We start from the raw sequence: 27,997 nt of genomic DNA, 5'->3' as shown, positions 1-27,997 counted from the left end.
AAATTTATCAAATAAGTTCAACAATTTGATATGCCACAAGCATTTAGGTGAGTGGCATATGAAAACTATTTAACAAATTTAATAAATTTCAAATCACTTAGTCATGAGTGTAAGTTGCTATTTATCATATAACTTTTATTAGTAGAAATATAAGTAAAAGTTTTAATTTCGTCTCTATATAAAAACATAAGAAATTTGACACGGATGTGACGTTTCTGTCTTCTGAGACAATCATGCGATATATCATATATTGATTATAAGGTCAAAACTACCATAATAGTGTTATTACACATGTGTCTTATGATATTTATGACATGACCATATTACATGGCTGGACAAGCCAGTTATGGGATAAGATAACATTTAACATAACAAGAACTTGGTGTTTCTGCATTTACTGTAATGTATTTCTTATGTACCAAGATATTGGATATTTTTACTGCGTAAATTTTCATTACTTACTATTGTTTTTCACACTGATTTTTCAGGTGGGAAAAACCATCATTTGGCCGGTAAAGGACTTGTGTCACGTGGCATCTTTTCGGGAGGTTTGTTTTCTGATCTTTTAAAGTTCGGATTCATGTAGGCTTGAGAAGGTTTTGATTCCCCCCCCCTCCTCTATAAGCAACCCTCGATCCACTCATCTGAAGGAGTTGAAGTTATATAAATACCCCTTATCCTACGAACAACTGTGTGAAGCTTACAAAATGTGAATAATGACGTAATAATGTGTCTTGAAGGGGAAAAGACATACCAGCAGTATCATTGCGATAGTAACCGATTATGTGAGTGCAGAAACAGTTAAAATATGGCTGAAATTTAAAAATGTCCACAACTTACATTTAGATTCCCTGTGTTACAATTTTTTTAAGCACCCCATGGGCACTCATTATGGTAAATATGATATAAGATATATATGTTAGATGACGGTTTTGGCCGTAGTACTTGATATGGCTCACCATCGTGGCCAGCATCAGTCATCACACTTCTTCAAAAAACAGGTTGATAAGAATTTAACAAAAATTGTCTATTAACCTCCCAATGGGTAGAGGATTCTGAATTCCAATACGAATAGTTAGGTCTGAGGAGTTGGTACACAAAAGGAAAGTTTGGATTTATTTATATAAATGACTTCTCCATTGATATAATAGATATCAATACAGCACTCAAATCAATTTCTAATTTCATTTGATTTTGGACCCTTTTCCTGTTGATCCATACCACCCAATTAGTACAAGGATTAAGGGGACAAAATTTAAAATTTCTTTTTATCTCAATTCTTTTCCAGAATGTTGATGCCGAGAATATGGCCAAAAAATTACAGAGGGGAGGGTAAGCTGCTTACCATAATGATTTTAGGAAAAGTTATGAATTTTTTGTCACATTACTATAGTTCTATATCGATATCTATAGTATATTTTGGCAATTTATATGGAAGATAATTTTACATTAAACATTTAAATTTTACATTAAACATTTAACATTAGAAATGTGTCATAAATTGAGTGATTAAATCATTTAAAAAGATGAAATAAAATCCTATTTGAAATTATACTAAAAATGCATTGTCAGGACTTAAATGGTTGTTTTCGGTATTATTCTAGGCAACTGAGTAAACACAGCAGTGACATTTCTGAAACATTGACTAAAGCTAAGCTTACTGCTGAGTCTCTGAACAGTCAGAGGAAGGATGGCAGTGGAAACACTTCTATCGCAGATTCAACTATGGATGTCACAGATGAGGCAATTCATGGTAAGGGGAGATAATCTTGCTGAGACAAGATATGGTAAGGGGAGATAATCATGATGAAGGACATCATGGTAAGGGGAGATAATCATGCAGAGACAATTCATGGTAAGGGGAATAATTTTGCATATATTCCTGGGATAATTTTGAGAATGTAGCTTATTGTTTAGTTACTGTGTATGTATTTCTGGGATAATTTTGACCATGTAGCTAAATGTTTCAGAAGATGACAACAATGATGATGAGAATGGTGGAGATTCTGATCAATCAGAAGTCTTTGAAACAGCAGATAAGTCATCTATAAATGTAAGTACAGCTATTATTGACACATCTATAAATGTAAGTACAGCTATTATTGACACATCTATAAATATGAATACAGCTTTTATTGACACATCTATAAATGTAAGTACAGCTTCTATTGACACATCTATAAATATGAATACAGCTTTTATTGACACATCTATAAATATGAATACAGCTTCTATTGACACATCTATAAATATGAATACAGCTTTTATTGACACATCTATAAATATGAATACAGCTTTTATTGACACATCTATAAATGTGAGTACAGCTTTTATTGACACATCTATAAATATGAATACAGCTTCTATTGACACATCTATAAATATGAATAAAGCTTTTTTGACACATCTGTAAATATGAATACAGCTTTCATTGACACATCAATAAATGTAAGTACAGCTATTATTGACACACATCTATAAATATGAATACAGCTTTTTAGACACATCTATAAATATGAATACAGCTTTTATTGACACATCTATAAATGTAAGTACAGCTTCTATTAACACATCTATAAATATGAGAACAGCTTCTATTGACACATCTATAAATATGAATACAGCTTCTATTGACACAGCTATAAATATGAATAAAGCTTTTATTGACACATCTATAAATATGAATACAGCTTTTATTGACACATCTATAAATATGAATACAGCTTCAATTGACACATCTATAAATATGAATATAGCTTTCATTGACACCATACTTGACCACCATGGCACACAACACTTGACCACCATGGCCCACAACACTTGGCCATCATAGCACACAACACTTGACCACCATGGCACACAACACTTGACCACCATGGCACACAACACTTGACCACCATGGCCCACAACACTTGACCACCATGGCACACAACACTTGACCACCATGGCACACAACACTTGGCCATCATAGCACACAACACTTGACCACCATGACCCACAACACTTGACCACCATTTCCCACAACAAACAACTTGACCACCATGACCCACAACACTTGACCACCATGGCCCACAACACTTGACCACCATGGCCCACAACACTTGACCACCATGGCCCACAACACTTGACCACCATGACACACAACACTTGACCACCATGGCCCACAACACTTGACCACCATGGCACACAACACTTGACCACCATGGCACACAACACTTGACCACCATGGCCCACAACACTTGACCATCATAGCCCACAACACTTGACCACCATAGCACACAACACTTGACCACCATGGCACACAACACTTGACCACCATGGCACACAACACTTGGCCATCATAGCCCACAACACTTGACCATCTTAGCACACAACACTTGACCACCATGGCCCACAACACTTGACCACCATTGCCCACAACACTTGGCCATCATAGCACACAACACTTGACCACCTTTGCCCCTTCACATTATTCTTGTTTGTTTTAAAGTTTAATGTTGTGTTATCAATCCTATTCTTTACTTACTCAATAGAAGGTGATCAGAAGAGGATTGGACAAAGTTCAGGTGAAATCCATGAGAGACAAGAATGTGGAAAAAGTGATAGGATATGTAAGTACAATAAATCATGAAAATAATATTTTAAAATAAATTTCCATGTACAAAAAAAAATTGATCCCAGCACTATTTACTATTAGTAATACAACTATGTGTATAACAAATTTTATTTAACAAGTATCTGTTTATAGATAACTTCTTTTCGCATCTATTCACTTCATTTTGGCAGTAGTTAAACACTCTTAATATCTTATGGATCTCGAGTGAAAGATCAATTTATTATTCCTGTTTATGTAGGATCAATTTATTATTCCTGTTTATGTAGGTCCACCTTTATAAACAAAGCTTTGCATATTGAATTTTCTGTTTTCACAGATCAAGGAGAAGTGTCCAGCCATTGATTTAAACTCACCTGAAATGATGAAAGAGGTTAGAAAGAAGGTCTCTCAGAGGATAAGGTCAAGGAATAGTCTGCAGTCGGACAGGTAAAAAACGAAGATGTAACTGTCTGTAGTCGGATAGGTAAAAAAAAACCAAACAGACAGGTGAAAAATAATCTGACAGGTAAAAAACAAAGATGTAACAGTCTGCAGTCGGACAGGTAAAAAAAAAACCTGGACAGGTGAAAAACAATCTGACAGGTAAAAAACAAAGATGTAACAGTCTGCAGTCAGACAGGTAAAAAAAACCCGGACAGGTGAAAAACAATCTGACAGGTAAAAAACAAAGATGTAACAGTCTGCAGTCAGACAGGTAAAAAAAAACCTGGACAGGTGAAAAACAATCTGACAGGTAAAAAAACAAAGGTGTAAGAAGAATTGGTTGTAGCATTTTTGATGGGCTGTATCCTATATGGTAGTGTGTTAGTTACCTTGGCTACCTTCAGGTAGTTGGCTGTTATTGTTTCCGCTGTTCCCTTCGATTCACTTTCTAATTTCTGTATGAAACCTGATTCTTGTACTCTTGTGGTGAAAACTCAGAATTTTAGGTTTTTGAGAATTTGTGTTAATGCTAATTTTTGATCTAAATTGGACTTAGACTTGGTCAAATTCTTATTACTCTCATCATATACATGGGATCAATCTTACAGAGAAATGAATATTTGTATTTTTCTTTTGTCACATACATATTATCATGATATATCATATGCAAAGTTGGATAGACTAGGCAATTAATTACATGTAATTGTTGTTAATTATAAAAATGTTTGTAGGATATAACTATTTGTAGGAAATCAGTTTGTTTGGTGTCTGTCATCTCTTTCACAAATTGTATCTAATGTATGTCTTTGCTGATACTTTCAGATCTTACAATGAATATGCACCACCAAAAGGGGCATTACCTTTACCTATTGAGAGGCTCTATTTTGTCCCCAAGTTTGTCCCTAAGGAAAGACTAAGGCCTGAGTAAGTCCTGCTAATTGTCACTCTGTCATTGGAGAAAATTAAGATTTTTTTATAGAAATTCTGTTGAAGTTATATAATATTTGTTCTATTTCCTTGATTGTTTTGTGAGGATTGCGAACAGCCTAGGGTCTTTTTCCTCAACACATATGACAAATCATTATATACAAGACAATACACTACATACAAGACAATACACTACATACAAGACAATACACTACATACAAGACAATACACTACATACAAGACAATACACTACATACAAGACAATACACTACATACAAGACAATACACTACATACAAGACAATACACTACATACAAGACAATACACAAGACAATACACTACATACAAGACAATACACTACATACAAGACAATACACTACATACAAGACAATATACTACATACAAGACAATATACTACATACAAGACAATACACTACATACAAGACAATACACTACATACAAGACAATACACTACATACAAGACAATACACTACATACAAGACAATACACTACATACAAGACAATACACTACATACAAGACAATACACTACATACAAGACAATACACTACATACAAGACAATACACTACATACAAGATAATACACTACATACAAGACAATACACTACATACAAGACAATACACTACATACAAGACAATACACTACATACAAGACAATACACAAGACAATACACTACATACAAGACAATACACTACATACAAGACAATACACTACATACAAGACAATACACTACATACAAGACAATACACTACATACAAGACAATATACTACATACAAGACAATATACTACATACAAGACAATACACTACATACAAGACAATACACTACATACAAGACAATACACTACATACAAGACACTACACTACATACAAGACAATACACTACATACAAGACAATACATACAAGACAATGCACTACATACAAGACAATGCACTACATACAAGACAATACACTACATACAAGACAATGCACTACATACAAGACAATGCACTACATACAAGACAATACACTACATACAAGACAATACACTACATACAAGACAATACACTACATACAAGACAATACACTACATACAAGACAATACACAAGACAAAATACACTACATACAAGACAATACACTACATACAAGACAATACAAGACAATACACTACATACAAGACAAACACTACATACAAGACAAACACTACATACAAGACAAAACACTACATACAAGACAAAACACTACATACAAGACAATAACACTACATACAAGACAATACACTACATACAAGACAATACACTACATACAAGACAATACACTACACACAAGACAATACACTACATACAAGACAATACACAAGACAATACACTACATACAAGACAATACACTACATACAAGACAATACACTACATACAAGACAATATACTACATACAAGACAATACACTACATACAAGACAATACACTACATACAAGACAATACACTACATACAAGACAATACACTACATACAAGACAATACACTACATACAAGACAAAACACTACATACAAGACAATACACTACATACAAGACAATACACTACATACAAGACAATACACTACATACAAGACAATACACTACATACAAGACAATACACTACATACAAGACAATACACTACATACAAGACAATACACTACATACAAGACAATACACTACATACAAGACAATACACTACATACAAGACAATACACTACATACAAGTCAATACACAAGACAATACACTACATACAAGACAATACACTACATACAAGACAATACACTACATACAAGACAATACACTACATACAAGACAATACACTACATACAAGACTACATACACAAGACAATACACTACATACAAGACAATACACTACATACAAGACAATACACTACATACAGACAATACACTACAGACAATACACTACACAAGACAATACACTACATACAAGACAATACACTACATACAAGACAAAACACAACAACATACACTACAACAACAATACAACAAGACAATACACTACATACAAGACAATACACTACATACAAGACAATACACTACATACAAGACAATACACTACATACAAGACAATACACTACATACAAGACAATACACTACATACAAGACAATACACTACATACAAGACAACAAACACTACACTACATACAAGACAATAACACATACTACATACATCAAGACAATACACTACATACAAGACAATACACTACATACAAGACAATACACTACATACAAGACAATACACTACATACAAGACAATACACTACATACAAGACAATACACTACATAAGACAATACACTACATACAAGACAATACACTACATACAAGACAATACACTACATACAAGACAATACACTACATACAAGACAATATACTACATACAAGACAATACACTACATACAAGACAATACACTACAAAAAAATACACACATACAAGACAAGAACACTACATACAAGACAATACACTACATACAAGACAATACACTACATACAAGACAATACACTACATACAAGACAATACACTACATACAAGACAATACACTACATACAAGACAATACACTACATACAAGACAATACACTACATACAAGACAATATACTACATACAAGACAATGCACTACATACAAGACAATACACTACATACAAGACAATACACTACATACAAGACAATACACTACATACAAGACAATACACTACATACAAGACAATACACTACATACAAGACAATACACTACATACAAGACAATACACTACATACAAGACAATACACTACATACAAGACAATACACTACATACAAGACAATACACTACATACAAGACAATACACTACATACAAGACAATACACTACATACAAGACAATACACTACATACAAGACAATACACTACATACAAGACAATACACTACATACAAGACAATACACTACATACAAGACAATACACTACATACAAGACAATACACTACACTACATACAAGACAATACAACTACATACAAGAATACACTACATACAAGACAATACACTACATACAAGACAATACACTACATACAAGACAATACACTACATACAAGACAATACACTACATACAAGACAATGCACTACATACAAGACAATACACTACATACAAGACTATACACAAGACAATACACTACACACAAGATAATACACTACACACAAGATAATACACAAGACAATACACTACATACAAGTCAATACACAAGACAATACACTACATACAAGACAATACACTACATACAAGACAATGCACTACATACAAGACAATACACAAGACAATGCACTACATACAAGACAATACACTACATACAAGACAATACACTACATACAAGACAATACACTACATACAAGACAATATACTACATACAAGACAATACACTACACACAAGACAATACACTACATACAAGACAATACACAAGACAATACACTACATACAAGACAATGCACTACATACAAGACAATATACTACATACAAGACAATGCACTACATACAAGACAATACACTACATACAAGACAATACACTACATACAAGACAATACACTACATACAAGACAATACACTACATACAAGACAATACACTACATACAAGACAATACACTACATACAAGACAATACACTACATACAAGACAATACACTACATACAAGACAATATACTACATACAAGACAATGCACTACATACAAGACAATACACTACATACAAGACAATACACTACATACAAGACAATATACTACATACAAGACAATACACTACATACAAGACAATGCACTACATACAAGACAATACATTAGTAGTAGCTATATATCTGTTTATTGTTTACTTATCAGATTAGAAGTTTCACTATTCCATGATGACCACGCTGTTGCCGTAGCGAGGATTAAACAGTATCCATTAGAGTATGGTAGGTAAACATATCTAACTTCTCTAAAATCAAATCTTTTTTTTATAACCCTTCACAATGTAAATAGAAACTACCTACGAAATGTCTCCAAATAAATCAAAATTGAAATGTATAAGATATGATATTTCATTTTCATATCTAAAGACATTGACGATTCTGTGAAGCACGACTTTGTACAAGTGGAACTCACAAACATAAGGAGATTTACAACAGTGAAGGTTCTCCCTTATCCTAGAGATACAAGACGCTGGGCAGATTTAACGGTAACTTATCCATAGGCTGTCTTCTTTTGTGTTTCTTTTCCATAAATAACTGATTCTCTAATCCCATATGGATATGAGGTGGTGATATTTCTGTTTTACACACACTTCTAGTCACTGTATCATTTTAAATGAAGATATTTTTACAAGATTTGAGATGTGTTTGGACAAACAACAAATGCCCTCTTACATCTTCATCCATGATGGAATAGTATTAAAAGAGTAGGATCTTACATGAGTTGCTTTGCAATATGAATTTCAAATTACTTATTAATTAGTTTGCTCATTAATAATTTTTGAAATATCTTGAAGAATTTAAAATGCATTGTAATTAACAAATAAGTAATTATTCATAATTACTTTTTAGATATATTTTGTCTGTGACAAGGTATTGTTGTCTTGTCTGTATAATTAGACTTATTACTTATAAATTTTTTTAGATATATTTTGTCTGTGACGAGGTTGTCTTGTCTATATAATTAGAGTTTTTGTTGTCAGAGGAGAAGTACAGTCATCTGGCCTGTAACACAGGTGTGCTACAAGATCTCATATGAAGAGGTAGGTTTTATCTTGTTTGACACAGATTCTAAACCCTTATTCATGTTTATGTAACAAAATTGATAATGTATGGAGACAAAAATGAGTATTTTGACACTTTAAATTATTTCCTATACACAAATTTTAAAATTTTATTGAACTCTTGATTGGGGTGGTAAGATACAAAAAAAGAACAAAGTCTCTCACAAGAAAAAAGTCAATATATCCTTATACTAATGTCTCTGATACAAACCTTGATACATGATTTAAAACCCAATAATTGATAGGTTTAAAGCATTCTAAAAATTTGACAGCTGTCAGAACTGAGAAACAGACGTGTTTACATGCATGCACAACTGATGCTATTGTGGAAAAAACCTGGTCATTTTGCACCTGTGTGTAATCACCATGAAAAACATCTTAGTACAGCAGAATCAGTACATTTTTTCTGACATATTTAAATATATACTTTCACCAAATAGCAAATATGACAGCGCTGACCTACATATTTCAATCAAAACACCAAAAAAAGGAGACTTTATTTCTAATTCTAACCAGACTATTTTCATCTTGAAACATTTGCTTATTGGCTGATTTACTTGCAAGACACCTTAAATTCATGTTTTAAGACTTTAATGTTGATATTTTAATTTGATTGAAATAGAAGCAGGGTAAAGTATCATTAGTAAAGGCACAAATATGTAGAAGTATCGAGTGGATCTATGAGTCATATTTCCTTCTTAAGCCATTCATTATCCATTTGGTGTTTGGTTCATTGTTATATGTGTTTCAGAATGTCCGTGCTGAGAATTTTGCCAAAAAGTTACAGAGAAACAGGTATGATTGACTAATCACCTTACTCTGTAGGTCACCATAGCATTAAGGCTCTTTAAACAAACCTAAAAATAAAATATTTTTTTGTCATTTACATGATATATTTGCATGTTAAAATTTCAAGGAGGGTTCTCACTAATCTCGTCCTGCCGATCCCATATGTTCCATCCCATCTCGCCCCATCCCACCCCATACAGCCTCGTCCTGCCTCCCGTCCCGCCATCCCGCCCCGTCCTGTAAGTTCCCCAACGTGAAAATTTATTAATGTTCATGACTCTTCTAAAATTACATAGCCTAATTGTTTTCTTGTATCACTTTCAGGAATGTGTTTACAGAAGATGCAAGGAGTGTTACCCAAATCCTGGCTAAGGCTAGAATTGCCTTAGAAACAATGAACCCCCCAGTGGAAGATTCCACTATTGAGGATGAGAAAGGGCTTGGTAAGGGGAGATAATCTTACAAGATGTATGCACTTAAATGTATAATCATATGCCAGATTTCAATGTTTGTAGCTGATCTAAAATACACCTGGATGTGTAAATCAGTATAGAGATAAGATCAGACGAATTATCGTATATCAGACAGGATAAGTTCTAAGTCATTAGACTTACAGTGATGGATTTGATACATATGAGAAATAAACCTTTAATTACATGGTGTGTTATGTGTTACCTGTAAATGTAACATGTAATTATAAAGGGATTGATATGATGTGAGAACAATATCGTTGAAATTATTTACTTAAATCAGATTAAATGATTGAATTCAGATGATGACAATCAGAAAATAACTTCCTAGCTAATGATCTTTATATGATTGAATACAGGAGATGATACTCAACAAACTGAAGAAGTTATAGAGACAGTATCTTTACCTGTAAGTATAGGTCTCGTTAGTATCTTTACCTGTAAGTATAGGTCTCGTTAGTATCTTTACCTGTAAGTATAGGTCTCGTTAGTATCTTTACCTGTAAGTATAGGTCTCGTTAGTATCTTTACCTGTAAGTATAGGTCTCGTTAGTGTCTTTACCTGTAAGTATAGGTCTTGTGCTTTACCTTTAAGCACAGCCTCCTCTCCCTTTCTCTTCCCTCTATCTGTCGTTTACCTGACCTAAAGTACTGGTGAGTTTATGGCATAGTGCAGCATCTGACATCTGGCCGTCGAAATTTAATTGGATTATTTTCATGATCTTAGATTCATAAAATACATGATATTGTTGTGGCAATGTTAGTACTCCCAAAATTTGTTATCCATCAGGGGAAATTGGGGTCAACAATGATATGCAGGAATATCTGACCTGGTATTCTCCATGATGAGTAGCCGGGCCATGTATTATAGATGCAGGAGCCCTTTTATAGTAATCACTTTGTCCATCTGTCTATCTGTCTGCCTGTCTAGTTTCGCGGCAATCCAAGATGTCCACTATTGACTCTTAATAGGGCCAAAATTAAAAAAAACCATAGTTCCAGTATCAATAGAACTTCAATTTGGTGTATGGGGACACTGAATAGCATGGATGTAATTTTAAAGAGATCTAAATACACAAAAAGACAAGATGGATCCCTAAATGGGTCAAAGTTTCAAACTTGTCCAGTTTCAATTAAAACTGTACAGTGGTTTTATACCATTTAAAAATGCTTTAACCAAGAATTACTTTTTACTTTTTTGCTTTAATTTCATCAACAGAAAGCTGTTCGACGAGGAATGGAGAAATTTAAGGTGCAATCCATGAAAGAAAACCTTGATGATTTAATGAATTATGTAAGTAAATTTTAATTAATTGTTTTAAGTTTTGATATTTTTATTTCTTTTTCATTGATGTAAGATTGTTTGTTTGGATCACATTTCATTGATTTCATGGCCTAATACCATTCTATAACACAGACTTTCAAAAGTGTTCTCATTGGTGTGATGTTGGGATTTTCTTTTCTTTCAAATTTCATTATCTATCTAATAAGAAGACGGGAGCAGTTATATTCTACAAATTCAATTCTATCAAATTAATTACATTGACCTTTTATACAAGGTGTGGGTTTTATATACCAAACTTTTCCAATGAAACCTAGAAGCCAATAGATCTGCTATTCGACCTTGGAAAATGAGGATATGCTCAAGGTCACAGATGTGAAATGTGATAAAAAAAAAACCTCCCTATCACTAGTAAGAAAGCTGGCCAGTGATTTGATATTGGACTTGTAGCTTGATGTAATGCTTATTTGTAAGACCTTGAACTTTTTTTCAAATCAACAGGGTCACCTGTATTAAATTATGAAATCAGTATCCCGATATCAGGTCAGTGATATAGCAGTATTCTGATATCATGTCAGTGGTGTAGCAGTATTCTGATATCAGGTCAGTGATATAGCAGTATCCTGATATCAGGTCAGTGATATAGCAGTATCCTGATATCATGTCAGTGATATAGCAGTATCCTGATATTGGGTCAGTGATATAGCAGTATCCTGATATTGGGTCAGTGATATAGCAGTATCCTGATATTGGGTCAGTGATATAGCAGTACCCTGATATCAGGTCAGTGATATAGCAGTATCCTGATATCATGTCAGTGATATAGCAGTATCCTGATATCAGGTCAGTGATATAGCAGTATCCTGATATTGGGTCAGTGATACAGTAATTATCCTGATATTGGGTCAGTGATATAGCAATATCCTGATATTGGGTCAGTGATATAGCAGTATCCTGATATCAGGTCAGTGATATAGCAGTATCCTGATATCAGGTCAGTGATATAGCAGTATCCTGATATTGGGTCAGTGATATAGCAGTATCCTGATATTGGGTCAGTGATACAGTAATTATCCTGATATTGGGTCAGTGATATAGCAATATCCTGTTATTGGGTCAGTGATATAGCAGTTTCCTGATATCAGGTCAGTGATATAGCAGTATCCTGATATCAGGTCAGTAATATAGCAGTATCCTGATATCAGGTCAGTGATATAGCAGTATCATGATATTTGGTCAGTGATATAGCAGTTTCCTGATATCAGGCCATTGATATAGCAGTATCCTGATATTGGATCAGTGATATAGCAGTACCCTGATATCAGGTCAGTAATATAGCAGTATCCTGATATTGGGTCAGTGATATAGCAGTAACCTGATATCAGGTCAGTAATATATCGGTATCCTGATATTGGGTCAGTGTTATAGCAGTATCCTGATATCAGGTCAGTAATATAGCAGTATCCTGATATCAGGTCAGTGATATAGCAGTATCCTGATATCAGGTCAGTGATATAGCATTACCCTGATATCACGTCAGTGAGAAGCAGTATCCTGATATTAGGTCAGTGATATAGCAGTATCCTGATATTGGATCAGTGATATAGTAGTACCCTGATATCAGGTCAGTGATATAGCAGTATTCTGATATCAGGTCAGTGATATAGCAGTATCCTGATATCAGGTCAGTAATATAGCAGTGTCCTGATATCAGGTCAGTGATATAGCAGTATCCTGATATTGGGTCAGTGATATAGCAGTATCCTGATATCAGGTCATTGATATAGCAGTATCCTGATATTGGATCAGTGATATCGCAGTACCCTGATATCGGGTAAGTGATATAGCAGTATCCTGATATTTGGGTCAGTGATATAGCAGTATCCTGATATCAGGTCAGTGATATAGCAGTATCCTGATATTGGGTCAGTGATATAGCAGTATCCTGATATTGGGTCAGTGATATAGCAGTATCCTGATATTGGTCAGTGATATAGCAGTATCCTGATATTAGGTCAGTGATATAGCAGTATCCTGATATTGGGTCAGTGATATAGCAGTATCCTGATATCAGGTCAGTGATATAGCAGTATCCTGATATCAGGTCAGTGATATAGCAGTATCCTGATATCAGGGTCAGTGATATAGCAGTATCCTGATATTGGGTCAGTGATATAGCAGTATCCTGATATCAGGTCAGTGATATAGCAGTATCCTGATATTGGGTCAGTGATATAGCAGTATCCTGATATTGGGTCAGTGATATAGCAGTATCCTGATATCAGGTCAGTGATATAGCAGTATCCTGATATCAGGTCAGTGATATAGCAGTATCCTGATATTGGGTCAGTGATATAGCAGTATCCTGATATCAGGTCAGTGATATAGCAGTATCCTGATATCAGGTCAGTGATATAGCAGTATCCTGATATCAGGTCAGTGATATAGCAGTATCCTGATATTGGGTCAGTGATATAGCAGTATCCTGATATCAGGTCAGTGATATAGCAGTATCCTGATATTGGGTCAGTGATATAGCAGTATCCTGATATCACGTCAGTGATATAGCAGTATCCTGATATCATGTCAGTGATATAGCAGTATCCTGATATCAGGTCAGTGATATAGCAGTATCCTGATATCAGGTCAGTGATATAGCAGTATCCTGATATCAGGTCAGTAATATAGCAGTATCCTGATATCAGGTCAGTGATATAGCAGTATTATTCTGATATCATGTCAGTGATATAGCAGTATCCTGATATCAGGTCAGTGATATAGCAGTATCCTGATATTGGGTCAGCGATATAGCAGTATCCTTATATCAGGTCAGTGATATAGCAGTATCCTGATATTAGGTCAGTGATATAGCAGTATCCTGATATTGGGTCAGTGATATAGTGGTATAGCAGTATCCTGATATTTAGGTCAGTGATATAGCAGTATCCTGATATTGGGTCAGTGGTATAGCAGTATCCTGATATTGGGTCAGTGATATAGCAGTATCCTGATATTAGGTCAGTGATATAGCAGTATGGTGATATTGGATCAGTGATATAGCAGTATCCTGGTATCAGGTCAGTGATATAGTTGTATCCTGATATCATCTCAAATATATAGCAGTATCCTGATATTAGGTCAGTGATACAGTAATATCATGCAGATTACTGAACACTATGTTTGTTGCTATTTCAGATCCAGAAAGCATGCCCATCTGTTGATTTGAGCATACCTGACAACAGGAAAAAGGTCAAAATGAAGATATCTCAAAGGTTGAGACATTTCAGATACATATCGTCAGACAGGTAAACTAGTATACCTTGATATTCTCATAGCCAGCTGTTCATGACACACTCTATGTACAATCAATAAGTTCCTTTAATCAACAACTTGTTCACTTTACCCTGTTCTGCCCTATACTTTGCCCTGTCCTGTCCTTTCCTTTGCTCTACCCAGTCCTGTCCTTTGTTCTGTCCTGTCCTGTCCTGTACTTTGCCCTGTCCTTACCTGTACTTTGCCCTGTCCTTACCTGTACTTTGCCCTGTCCTTACCTGTACTTTGCCCTGTCCTGTCCTTTCCTTTGTTCTACCCTGTCCTGTCCTTTGTTCTGTTCTGCCCTGTACTTTGCCCTGTCCTTACCTGTACTTTGCCCTGCATGTTCTGCCCTGTACTTTGCCCTGTCCTTACCTGTACTTTGCCCTGTCCTGTCCTGTACTTTGCCCTGTCCTGTCCTGTACTTTGCCCTATCCTGTCCTGTACTTTGCCCAGTCTTGTCCTGTCCTTTGTTCTGTCCTGTCCTGTCCTGTACTTTGTCCTGTCCTGCCCTGCACTTTGCCCTGCCCTGTCCTGTCCTGTACTTTGCCCTATCCTGTCCTGTACTTTGCCCAGTCTTGTCCTGTCCTTTGTCCTGTCCTGTCCTGTCCTGTACTTTGTCCTGTCCTGTCCTGTACTTTGCCCTGTTCTGACCTGTCCTTTGCCCAGTCTTGTCCTGTCCTTTGTTCTGTCCTGTCCTGTCCTGTACTTTGTCCTGTCCTGTCCTGTCCTGTACTTTGCCCTATCCTGTCCTGTACTTTGCCCAGTCTTGTCCTGTCCTTTGTTCTGTCCTGTCCTGTCCTGTACTTTGCCCTGTCCTGCCCTGTACTTTGCCCTGCCCTGTCCTGCCCTGTGTTTTGTCCTGTCCTGCCCTGTACTTTGCCCTGTCCTGCCCTGTATTTTGCCCTGTCCAGTCCTGTACTTTGTCCTATCCTGTCCTGTACTTTGCCCTGTCCTGACCTGTCCTTTGCCCAGTCTTGTCCTGTCCTTTGTTCTGTCCTGTCCTGTCCTGTACTTTGTCCTGTCCTGTCCTGTCCTGTACTTTGCCCTATCCTGTCCTGTACTTTGCCCAGTCTTGTCCTGTCCTTTGTTCTGTCCTGTCCTGCCCTGTACTTTGCCTTGTCCTGCCCTGTACTTTGCCCTGCCCTGTCCTGCCCTGTGTTTTGTCCTGTCCTGCCCTGCACTTTGCCCTGTCCTGCCCTGTATTTTGCCCTGTCCTGTCCTGTACTTTGCCCTATCCTGTCCTGTACATTGCCCTGTTCTGACCTATCTTTTGCCCTGTCCTGTCCTTTGCCCTGTCCTGTCCTGTACTTTGCCCTGTCCTGTCCTATTATTTACCCTGCCCTGTCCTGTCTTGTACTTTGCCCTGTCCTGTGCTGTCCTACCCTGTACTTTGCCCTGTCCTGTCCTATTAGTTACCCTGCCCTGTCCTGTCCTGTACTTTGCCCAGTCCTATGCTGTCCTACCCTGTACTTTGCCCTGTCCTGTCCTATTATTTACCCTGCCCTGTCCTGTCCTGTACTTGACCATGTCCAGTGCTGTCCTACCTGGTACTTTGCCCTGTCCTGTCCTATTATTTGCCCTGGTCTGTCCTGTCCTACCCTGTACCTTGCCCTGTCCTGTCCTATTATTTACCCTGCCCTGTCCTACACTTTACTTTGCACTGTCCTGCCCTTTGCCCTGTCCTGTACTTTGCCCTGCCCTGTCCTATACTTTGCCATGCACTGTCCTGCCCTGTACTTAGCTCTGTCCTGAGCTGTCCTACCCTTTACTTTGCCCTGTACTTTGTCCTGTCCTATACTTTGCCATGCACTGACCTGCCCTGTGCTTTGATCTGTCCTGCCCTGTACTGTGCCCTGTCCTACCCTGTACTTTGTCCTGTCCTGTCCTGTACTGTACGTCCTTTGTCCTGTCCTGTACTTTGTCCTGTCCTGTCCTTTGTCCTGTCCTTCTAAGCAAATTTAGCCAGAAATATCCTTGGGGGAAGGGGAACAGAGTTTGTATAAATTTTGGCTCTGACCCTCTGGGGGCAAGAGGGTAAGGTCCAATAGGGGAAATAAAGGTAAATCCTTTAAATCACTGCTAGTGATTCTAAGGAAATTTGGCCAGAAACATCCTTGGGGAAGGGGAACAGAGTTTGTATAAATTTTGGCTCTGACCCTCGGGGGTAGGAGAGGCTGGGTCCAATATTGGGAATAGAGTTAAATTTTTTAAATTGCTACTATTCATAGAGTTCTGCTTGGATTCTAAGCAATTTTGGCCAGAAACATCCTTGGGGGAAAGGGGAACAGAATATAAATTTTGGCTCTGACCCCCCGGGAGCAGAAAGAGTAGAGCCCAACAGGAAATTGATAGGTAAATCTTTATATTACTTCAGAAAAGAAACAATGAACCTGTATTCATAACATTTCTTGGAATTACAAACCAGGTGAGTGATACAGGCCCTCTGGGCCGCTTGTTCTCCAGTGGTCTACCTCCAGTACGTGGCATGTCCTTTCAAATCTGGCTGTTAATAGGATGTAATATTAAGTCTGTATTTAAGCTATTTCTCCTTATTTTCTCAGGTTTTACGCTGGTGAAAGCGTGATGGCTGCTAGAAAACGTAAGTTTGCCCAGAAGGAAATCCCAAAAGAGCAAGTGAAACCTAGGTTAGTACATGTGTACTTAATCTATTAAGTTAACAACAAAGTAGTGTATAACATTTTGTTGAATTAACGACCAAATTGTTTGACAATGAAATCAATTCTACCATCCATTAATGTCAGCAGGGTGAAATGCATCTCTCTTTGATAATCTTTTAAGAAATCTATCTGGGGAATGTCACCTGGGCCCAGTTTCACAAACATATTGCTTAGATTTAGGGAATCTCTTATTAATAACTTAAAATTCTCCGTGGGAAAGCATTAGGGATTTTAAGGATATCTCCTCAACTTAGATTTTTTGATCACCTGAGACACATTTTCCATGACTGACCTCCAGGGGCCTTAAGGGCAGGGTCAAAAGGGATCAAATAGGCTAAAACTTCAAAAATCTTCTTCATAGATGGAAAGGTATTAAGGCCCTTTACAATACTTGTGAATTATAACACCATGGGGCCTCACGTTTTCCCCTTGGGAGGGGATCAAGTTTTCTAAAGTTTATAGGAAAAACACATTTATGAGCATCTTTTGCTCAATTTTCATAGGAAATGAGTCAAACTTGGTTATAATTATTAGCCTGAGATTGCATTTAGTATTATATTGGTATTGGTCCTGGCCGACCCCCTAGGGGTAGAGGGGCAGGAGCATATAGGCCAAAACTTCAAAAATCATCTCCTTAAATTCTTGAAATGGTAGAATGTTATAATACTCTTTATAGATGGAAAGGTCTTAAGATGTTTTATGAAAATTGTGAATTATATGCCCCTGGGATCTCACGTTTCCCCTGGGGAGGGGGTCAAGTTTACTTTAGTTTATATATGAAAAACACATTTATGAACATTATTTGCTCAATTTTCATAGAAAATGAGTCAAACTTGATTTGAATTATTAGCCTGAGATATAGCATTTTAACATCCATATCAGTCCTCGCTGACCCCCTGTTGGATCAGAGGGGCAGGGCCAAATAGGGTCAAAATGACTTTAAATTATAAAAAATCATCTGAGTTCAAAGGTTTAATGAAAGCAAATACTCTTCATAGATTAAAGTCATATTTATAAAATAACTGACCGACTTCAAGGGCCAGTATATTAAAAAAAAAAAAGTATTTTTATGTCTTTGTTTCATTCTAAACGAACTCAGGTGACCGTTAAGGCCCTTGGGCTGCTTGTTTCCTGAACTTCTGTAATGCTTTCCTATGGGGAATCTGAAGTTAAGGAATGCTCGTGGCACTGGGTCCAGGTAACTAATTGATCTTCAAATAATATAAGACTCTTTCATATGTGGATATGAAGGATAGGGATATTCTACCCGAGGGTCACAGAATGTTGTAAAACCCAAGTCTTGCCGAGGGTTTTACAACATTTTGTGATACGGAGGGTAGAATATCCCTATCCTTCATATCCACGTATAAAAGAGTATTTTTCTCTATTACTTCGTCGTGTAATTGCAATTTTACTACTATGACTTTCCACCATTTTGAAATGAACTCGAAAAAAATCAGTGAATGCAAATCATTTCTCCATGCATGATAATTGCGCAATATTTTCACCGCAAATTCTATTGTTTGTATCTTTTAAAGTAAATACAGCATTGTGTCTGAACAAAAAATGTTAAAATTGTACCAGGAAAGTAGTAATTTTGTTGACGCTATGACATCACGAGGTTTTATTGCATGGGTAGCCATGCAATACAGCTTCAAGCAAGATGAGTGTATTGCCCTGGACCAGCCAGTATTACACATGTAGGTATGAGAGAAAAGACGTTTATATGCTGAAGGAACTATGGCTTTCCTCATCAATCCAACATTTTCACATCCTTATTATACAACCAACATTTACAAGCGTTCATGCAGATACATTAAATCATAATCTCTACAAAAGATACACATAATAATGTATATGTAAAGCTCATTTGATCTTGATTTGAATTAACAGCATGGAAGTTTCACTATTCAATGGCGGTCATGCTGTAGCTACAGGCAAGATTGTCCAGTATCCATTACAACATTATGGTAAGTTACTATGTTTCTACTTTATAAAACCACGCTGACCAGTTTACTTTGATCACATTATATACACACTGTTTGTTCAAAACATTACACCAAAAAGAAATTAAAAAATGAATTGATGATGTGAATGAAGTAGGATGTTAAAAACGATCATTAAATATATATATATAAAGACTAAAATGTGAAGAGCTCTCTTTGGCTCCCAAATGGCCAGATTTAACACCTGTTTACCTGTGTATAATTCAATTTTGCTTGTTACGAGCATTTTCATTGGTTTAAAAATTTACTTTATCAGCCCATAAAGGAAAAAATGGCGTCGCCGTTTGTTACGTTGCTTCTGATTGGCTGAGATGACGGCGTAATGATTTCATAGACAAAAGAGTCCCAGAATGAATTTTGAGTATTGAAGAGATCATCTTTAGTAATTTGAATTATAAGGATTAATTTGAATAGATTTTTTATGTTATGGAGATATAACACAAAAATCTGAGTGTACTCTCATCATAAACCGCTTCGCGGTTTATTTAGAGTACACTTAGATTTTTGTGTTATATCTCCATAACATAAAAAATCTATTCAAGTTATCCTGTGTATAAAGACCATTTAGATATAAAGTTAATTTTCTATTTGTTCCCAAGGTGATCTTTATAGGAAGATTTTACTGTATTTCTTTTGATATTTTATTTATTTTCGTTTTATTACATATTTGTCTGTCTTGAAACCTCAGATGTCATTCATATTAACAGATGTTGAAGTAACAATGCGGAAGGAGTTTGCACTTTTGGAAATCATCAAACTTCGAAGAGGTTCAACTGTGAAGGAACTGCCCTACCCTGAAGATGGTCGAAATTGGAAAATGATCAAGGTAGTTTATATTACTCCCAGCCATTTGTAATTATGAGAGGAAAATATAATCTAGAAAAAGCTACAATATGCACACCAATTTTCCATAACTAATTCATAGAAATGATGTCCTTATTCTTTTACACCACATTGTCGCTATATAATTTATCTAAACCATAGTTGATTGTTTAAGAGAAACAGCGAAAGAAGGAATCTAGTTCATTTATACTTAAAAGTAAATATGTCATAGTTTTTATGTAATTGTCTTTACAGAAAGGAAGTGCAGTTATTTGGCCTTTGAAGGACATCTGCCTACTGGCTTCTTTTCAAGAGGTTTGTTACATGTCTTTTCACCTACAATATTGGTACTTATCTATTAGATATTAGTACATCACATGACAGAATACTGAATTCTGATTGGCTTCACAAATGGGTACTATTTGTAATAGTGCCTGGGGAACTGGACACTATTGAAGTGGCACAAAATTTAACATAAATGTACTTGATGTCATTATAACGCTTGCTTCGACCAAGACGTCAAAAGTTGCTTTCTACAGAAGACAGTTAACTAGCCCAATATTATTCTACTTTTAATTTTCATGAAACTAAATCTTGTTTAAAGAAACAGATTTCTGCGATGATTAATGCAATGAAACAGCGTTTAACAACATGGTGTGGAAATGATGGTAGCATAACTATAAAAAGAGTTGCAGGGTTTCTTTTGAAGCGTTTCTGTTAAGATGAAATGAAAAGGGCTCATACATATGTGAGGGTGATGTACTAAACCCATTATGGCCTGGTTGAGAGGGCACTATTGCCTCATAGTATTGTCGAACGGCTCAATCACTATCCCATCCCTCGACAATACTGTGAGGTAATAGTACCCTCTCAACTAGGCCATAATAGATAAATGTAGTAGGTGGACTTAAGTGTGTAAGTTATCTATAACTATAGAAATCTATCTTCTGGTATTGTATTGCTTTGAAATTGATAAGGAGGGAGGTAAATATATTGTCTAACAAAGAAAAGCTCCTTTGTATCATGTAAATGTAACACTTCATATAAAATGTAAAGAGCCATGTTAAAGATGCTCTTCCGCTGACAAATTGTATTTTTTGACTGTTTAAAAACAGGAACAGACGATGTTGTATTTTTCTTCAGTTACGAAAGTTACATACTTTACATCATTACCACCATTGGAAAGTTTGAGCTTCTAATTTTACTTCAAGTTGAAAGTATGGAAAATAATTAATTGCATCCCGAAAAAATTTTGTGGCACTATATTTTATATAGAATGAAGTAATGATTGCGCATGCACCAAAGGCAAAATGAATTATTTTTATGTTATTTTTTGTGTTAATTAGGCATATATATACATGATTAAACACCAATTATTGTTCAAATGATGAATACCATTTATACTCTGTCGACAGTGGAGCATCTTTAAATAGGAATTGTTATATTTTGGTATAGATGTATGTGCTATTAACGCTATATTTGGGTATAGATATACATGTTATCATTTTTGCATTTTAGAATATTGATGCAGAAAATCAGGCCAAAACCCAGATAAGAAATAGGTATGTTGCTGATTCTTTATTTTCTTCACCCTCGATTTTCTGAATATTCATTAAAATGTTCTTTAGTCAGAAACTGCAGGAGATTTTCAGTTTCATGCATACTTCATTGGCTAAATTACAATAATATTCATCCAATTATTGTGTTATTCAATATTCTTCATTTGAGTTATTTGGTATTTCAGTAAATTATGTTCAGGTGCTTCAAAACATCAGCAAACATTGTTCGAGGGAACAGAGAGAAATTTAAAAGTGAATTTAGTTGCAGATCATGGTGACATGGAAACAGAATATAAAAACTCACTATAAAATTTTGAAATGACTAAAATGTTCACAATCTCACCAGTTCAAAAGCTTATGTCATGGCACTGCATCTGGCGTCCGTTGTCTGTCAATTTTTTACAAAAATCCATTCTAGTCATGAGTGACTCAATGGATTTTGACCCAATTTGGTCTTAAGCTTCCTTGGGTGAAGAGGAACCAATTTTGAAAAAATTGTGGAGCTAGAGACTTGAGGTGCAGATCAATAGGGGAAATATATTAAATTCTTTAAAATCCTTCTTTTTCGGTAGGAATGAAAGGATTTTGTTCTTATTTGGTCTGAAGCTTTCTTGGATGACAGAGAATTTATGTCATAAAATGTATAAATGATGGGTCTGGTCCCCAGGCGCCTGATGGATGGGGCCTAGTAGCGGAAATGTAGCAAATTCTTTAAAATTCTTCTGTAGGAATGAAGGGATTTGGTTCTTATTTGGTGTGAAGGATTCTTTGGTGGAGGGAAAACAATTTTGTAATGATGGCTTTGATTTCCCATGGGTTTAAGGGAAAAAATAGGAGAAATGAAGCAAATTTTTCTTCTATATATAGAAATCTAGGGATTAAGTTCAAATCAAAAGCCTTACTTGGCCTGGAATAGGTGAGCGATACAGGCCTAATTAGCCTCTTGTTTTATTCTAGGGAATACTCAAATAAGAAGAAGACCTCTGGAGGTGGGGGACAGATTACCTACGAGGAGCTGGGAACCTCGCAAGCACTCCCTACAGAACAAAGTACTGAGGAATACAGATACGGATATTCTGGTAAGGGGAGATAATCTTTAGGTGGAGAGACATTATAAAATAAATTAGATAATCAGGTAATAGCCTGAGATGCTCTGATGACTTAGATATTATGAAAGATATATGTCTGGTTTAGGACGAGAGCGCAGTCCTATATCAAAACGTGTAATAAGCCGACACAGTTTGGTATCGGGCCAGGTCATCTCTGATTCAGACTACTTACACAATATTGCCACAGAGAATCACCACTTACCTTGATCTTTTCAACAAATGAATAATTTACCTACTCATAGCCATCCATTTCATCACGCGTGCACGTTCTCGTAGTATGCAAATCACCTTTAATCTCGACGGATTGCTATACATCTATCCCAGCTACTGCTGACATCTGTATTTGGGTAAATATAATATTCATTTGTTGAATAGACAAATGTTTGTGGTGCTTCTCGGTGGTCAGTCTGAATCAGAGATGACCTGGCCCGATACCAAACAGTGTCGGCTTATTCCACGTTTTGATATAGGACTGCGCTCTGGCCCTAAACCAGACATCTATCTGTCATAGTGTCTAAGTCTGGTGTCAGGGCCAGAGTATCTTGGGCTAATAGGTAAGGGAGATTCTGATGATTTCTTAATCTGTATATTGTATTGATAACAAGTGAAGTTTGAAAATAATTTTGTTTCATTTATTAATTTAAAGTTCAAATTACAAGTGCCACTGCAAGTGAACTATGCACATTAGTTTTTTTTACTTTCATTTGCTGTACAAAAGTATACTATATGTATGTATGTTGAGTAATGATGTGAAAGTTATAGTTAAGATCTTTATAGTTGTGTTTTGAAATACTTTAGGTTTGATTATGTGCTTGAATACTGTTATAGATGCTGAAGATAATATTGAAGATGAGGAATACTTTAATGATACAGAATATCAACCTCCCACAGCGACGGTTTCTAACCAACCCGCAACTCAAGAAACAGTGAATACACCCACCATAAGTGTGAGTGTTCAAATTCAAAAGGATAAAAAAAATATGTCTCAGGTGGTCATACCGGCTGATTGGTCTCTTATTGTTGTTGTAGAATATTCCAGCTACCCTGGAAATGTGTTGATATTAAAAAAGTTTAAAGTGACCTGTTATTGTTTCAGGTATTTCAACAAGGTCACAGTTTCAGGTATATTTTAAAAAACAATAAGGTCACAGTGACCATGATTATAGAAGATATTTGGGATTATAAAATTACATGAGTTTACTATCAACCCAGTTACTATGTCTGGGAGAAGGTTGTATAAATTCTGTGATATTTTCCAGGTGTTTAAGAAAATCTCCGCTACATTGTCAGATGAACTGGTAAGGTCTGTAGACCAGACCACATTGAACAGTGTCCTGAGTAAAGTGACGGAGAAGTTGACGTTAACGGTGAATTGGTGTCCGGGAAACCCGACTCCGGAGTACACCCTCACAGGTCGCCTAGAGGACGTCTTACTAACTCAGGACATGCTATACAGGGTAGGTAACTCTTATACGGGGATTTAAGACACACTGTATAAGGTAGGTATCTCTTATACGGGGGTTCAGGACACGCTGTACAGGGTAGACAACTCTTATACGGGGGTTTAGGACAAGCTGTACAAGGTAGGTAACTCTTATACATGGGTTTTAACTAATAAAATCTTGATGGTCTGATAATCTGATGATTAGATCTCAATCTGACAAATAGATCTCCGCTACCTGAGTGAGAGATTCGGGCTTGTTTACTAGTAAATCTCCCACAAGGGGTTCTATGTTTGATTATTTTGTTCTTTATCATTAAGAGTTAAAGGAGCGTGTTGATGTGGCTTGTGTTCAGTAAGGTCTCTCACTCAGATGATTGAGCATGCTAATTTGGCTCAGTGGGTAGAGCAACGTATTTTGATACCAGAGTTGAATCTCCGTTGGGACACTCGACAGGAATGTGTATTTTTGTCAATGTTTAATAAAAAGGATGGCATATAAGATGTTATTACTATGGACAGGGGCATACACATTTACCATTACTAGATTCTTTATGTATTTGGCTACATTTGATCATGTTTAGATTGCTTTTATTGTTGAAATGCTTGTTGGAAAAAGTCTTTAGCTGCCATGTAGGCAACAAATAATTAATCTTCTATGGGCAGATGAAGTAGTTTGAAGAAGTTTCACTATGTTGTTTGATGGAGATTTTCAATGCAGCTGAACATATGGAGAATATGGATAATTTAATGAAAAATGTAATGAATTTTAAAAGCCATTTGAATTTTTTTTTTATATATATATCTTTTTTAGGATGCATTGAAAACGAACCATCCAGGGGCTGACACTGCAAAACACAACAACAAATCTAATACACAAGGTTGGTACAGAAAGCTGTTTACACCCGCTACGATTGTTGACTATTTACCCAACCTTTTTCACAGACTGTTGATAATGTTAATTTTCACAGATATTTTATTTATTGATCATGTTTATTACAAATTATCCTAGGTATACTGCACCTGTAAATCTTTCTTTTGTTGACATTTCATACTGCTTGCATTATTTTTGATAATATGGCTCCAAAATAAAATATGGGGAAAATTTCAATTTTTGTATTATAACTATGAGATGTTTTCTTCTTATTTGTTTTACAGGTGAAACGAGTGGTGGTACTTCACTGAAGACAACACAGCGTGCCTATACAAATTTATACACTCTTCCAAAGAAACGAAAACACGACGATGAAAAGAAAACCCCCAAAACAGATCACAAGAAAAAGAAAGACACTTCATCTGCTGGGGGCAATGTGGATACAAATTGTGTTCAGAAATCAGAAAACATGACAAAGAAAGGATCACAAACAGGGATAGGAAGTTCACCCAATACAAATGTAAAGACAACATGTCATAACAGTTCTGTTTCTGTAACATCTCCAACTCACTCAAAATATTACTCAATCAGAGGAAGGACTCTCAACTCCTCAGCCATGGAAGGGAGTTACCAGGAGTTAAACAAGTTAGAGGAAAGTAACGTACATACCCAATCAACCAATATAGGGTCTACTACACAGATTGTTACGCCAGAAAGAATAGCAAAACAAGGGTCGGCTACTCGAGTGGATGGTGTTCATGACGACAACCCGACACTGTTTGTGTGTAATGAATGTAACGCAGTGTTTAATTCATTCATGGAGGTCGAGACTCATGTTTTACTAGCACATACTGACTGTTTAACTAAAGATGGCGGATATACTCAGCCTCAGTACGTCATGGATGGTGCCGTGGTAACGCCAAGTGTCGCTTCACAACAAATAGTGGATGTTTATGCACAGGCTTCCATGATCATCAATGACCTGCAGGATGCTGCTGTACATGATAATGTGACTTCAAATCACCATTCTGTGTAAATGTTTTATTGGTGGAAATTGTGGAATCGATCATATTTGTGTTCATGTAGACTACTCATATCACATTACTGTAAACTACGATTCATTTTGATAATTGAATGAACGCAGCAAGGTCCATTGAGGATGAACAAACATGGCTGCCTGTTTTCTTTTGTTTTTATTTTTAAACTTGTCATATTTTCAAATATACATCTAGTTTACTAGCCATATAAAATATAAATAAACAAATCATTTGAACTGAACAGTTCAGCATCTCAGGGTTGTTTTGCAAAACAAAACAAACATTTTAATTATGAATAAAATGTTTTAGCATTATACTGTAATCACGATTTATTGTTGATAATTTTCGTCTCACTTCTTTGATATGATGCCTCATCGAAATGTTCCTGGAATCTTTATTATATATAGTCACATCTCTGCCTTCCCACACCAGAAACCCTACAGTAATCCCTGTCCATCCTGGAGATTTCCTGGGTAGGCAGATTGTTTTACAGTTGGATATGGCCAATGGTAATCAAGTTGTCCCTCTATATATGACGACACTTTATAAATGACCATTCTATCTGTCTGGTAGCTATGTACAGAAGATGTGTAATAAGTTTGACTTTTTCCTCAAAAAGGCTGCCTTGACCCCTAAAGGAGTCTTCAACCGTTCAGTTAGTCAAGACATCAAGGCACTACTGTAAATTTTGCATTTATTTGACCTTTGTCCTTGAGATCAAGGTCATAGTGATTTAATGACAGAGCACCACAGGTTTGGCGAAGTGTAATCACAATTTCGTCACACATTTCTCTGGTTGCTCCAGCATTATGGCCTAGACAACCAAAATTTGAACCAATTTGACCTTTAATCTGTATTTC

At 36.0% G+C, this 27,997-nt stretch overlaps 1 protein-coding gene across 1 annotated transcript; it reads left to right on the top strand.

The window, feature by feature from the left end:
* The first annotated feature begins 103 nt into the window (after positions 1-103).
* On the top strand, positions 104-27,459 carry LOC138308769 (uncharacterized). The gene is made up of 26 exons (XM_069249787.1): positions 104-109; positions 489-548; positions 1,289-1,332; positions 1,605-1,753; positions 1,971-2,053; positions 3,534-3,611; positions 3,933-4,042; positions 4,862-4,963; positions 8,843-8,916; positions 9,061-9,179; positions 9,675-9,734; positions 10,507-10,550; positions 10,869-10,987; positions 11,374-11,423; positions 12,234-12,308; positions 15,492-15,601; positions 18,173-18,256; positions 20,183-20,259; positions 21,003-21,121; positions 21,373-21,432; positions 22,636-22,679; positions 23,634-23,755; positions 24,614-24,732; positions 25,045-25,242; positions 26,041-26,107; positions 26,385-27,459. Exons 1-26 carry the CDS (start codon positions 104-106, stop codon positions 27,134-27,136), a joined length of 2,925 nt encoding a protein of 974 aa, XP_069105888.1. The 3' UTR covers positions 27,137-27,459.
* The last annotated feature ends 538 nt before the right edge of the window (positions 27,460-27,997 follow it).

This window comes from Argopecten irradians, chromosome 1, assembly GCF_041381155.1.
Source record: "Argopecten irradians isolate NY chromosome 1, Ai_NY, whole genome shotgun sequence".
Lineage (NCBI taxonomy): Eukaryota > Metazoa > Mollusca > Bivalvia > Pectinida > Pectinidae > Argopecten > Argopecten irradians.
This window is presented reverse-complemented; position numbering and strand designations above follow the sequence as displayed.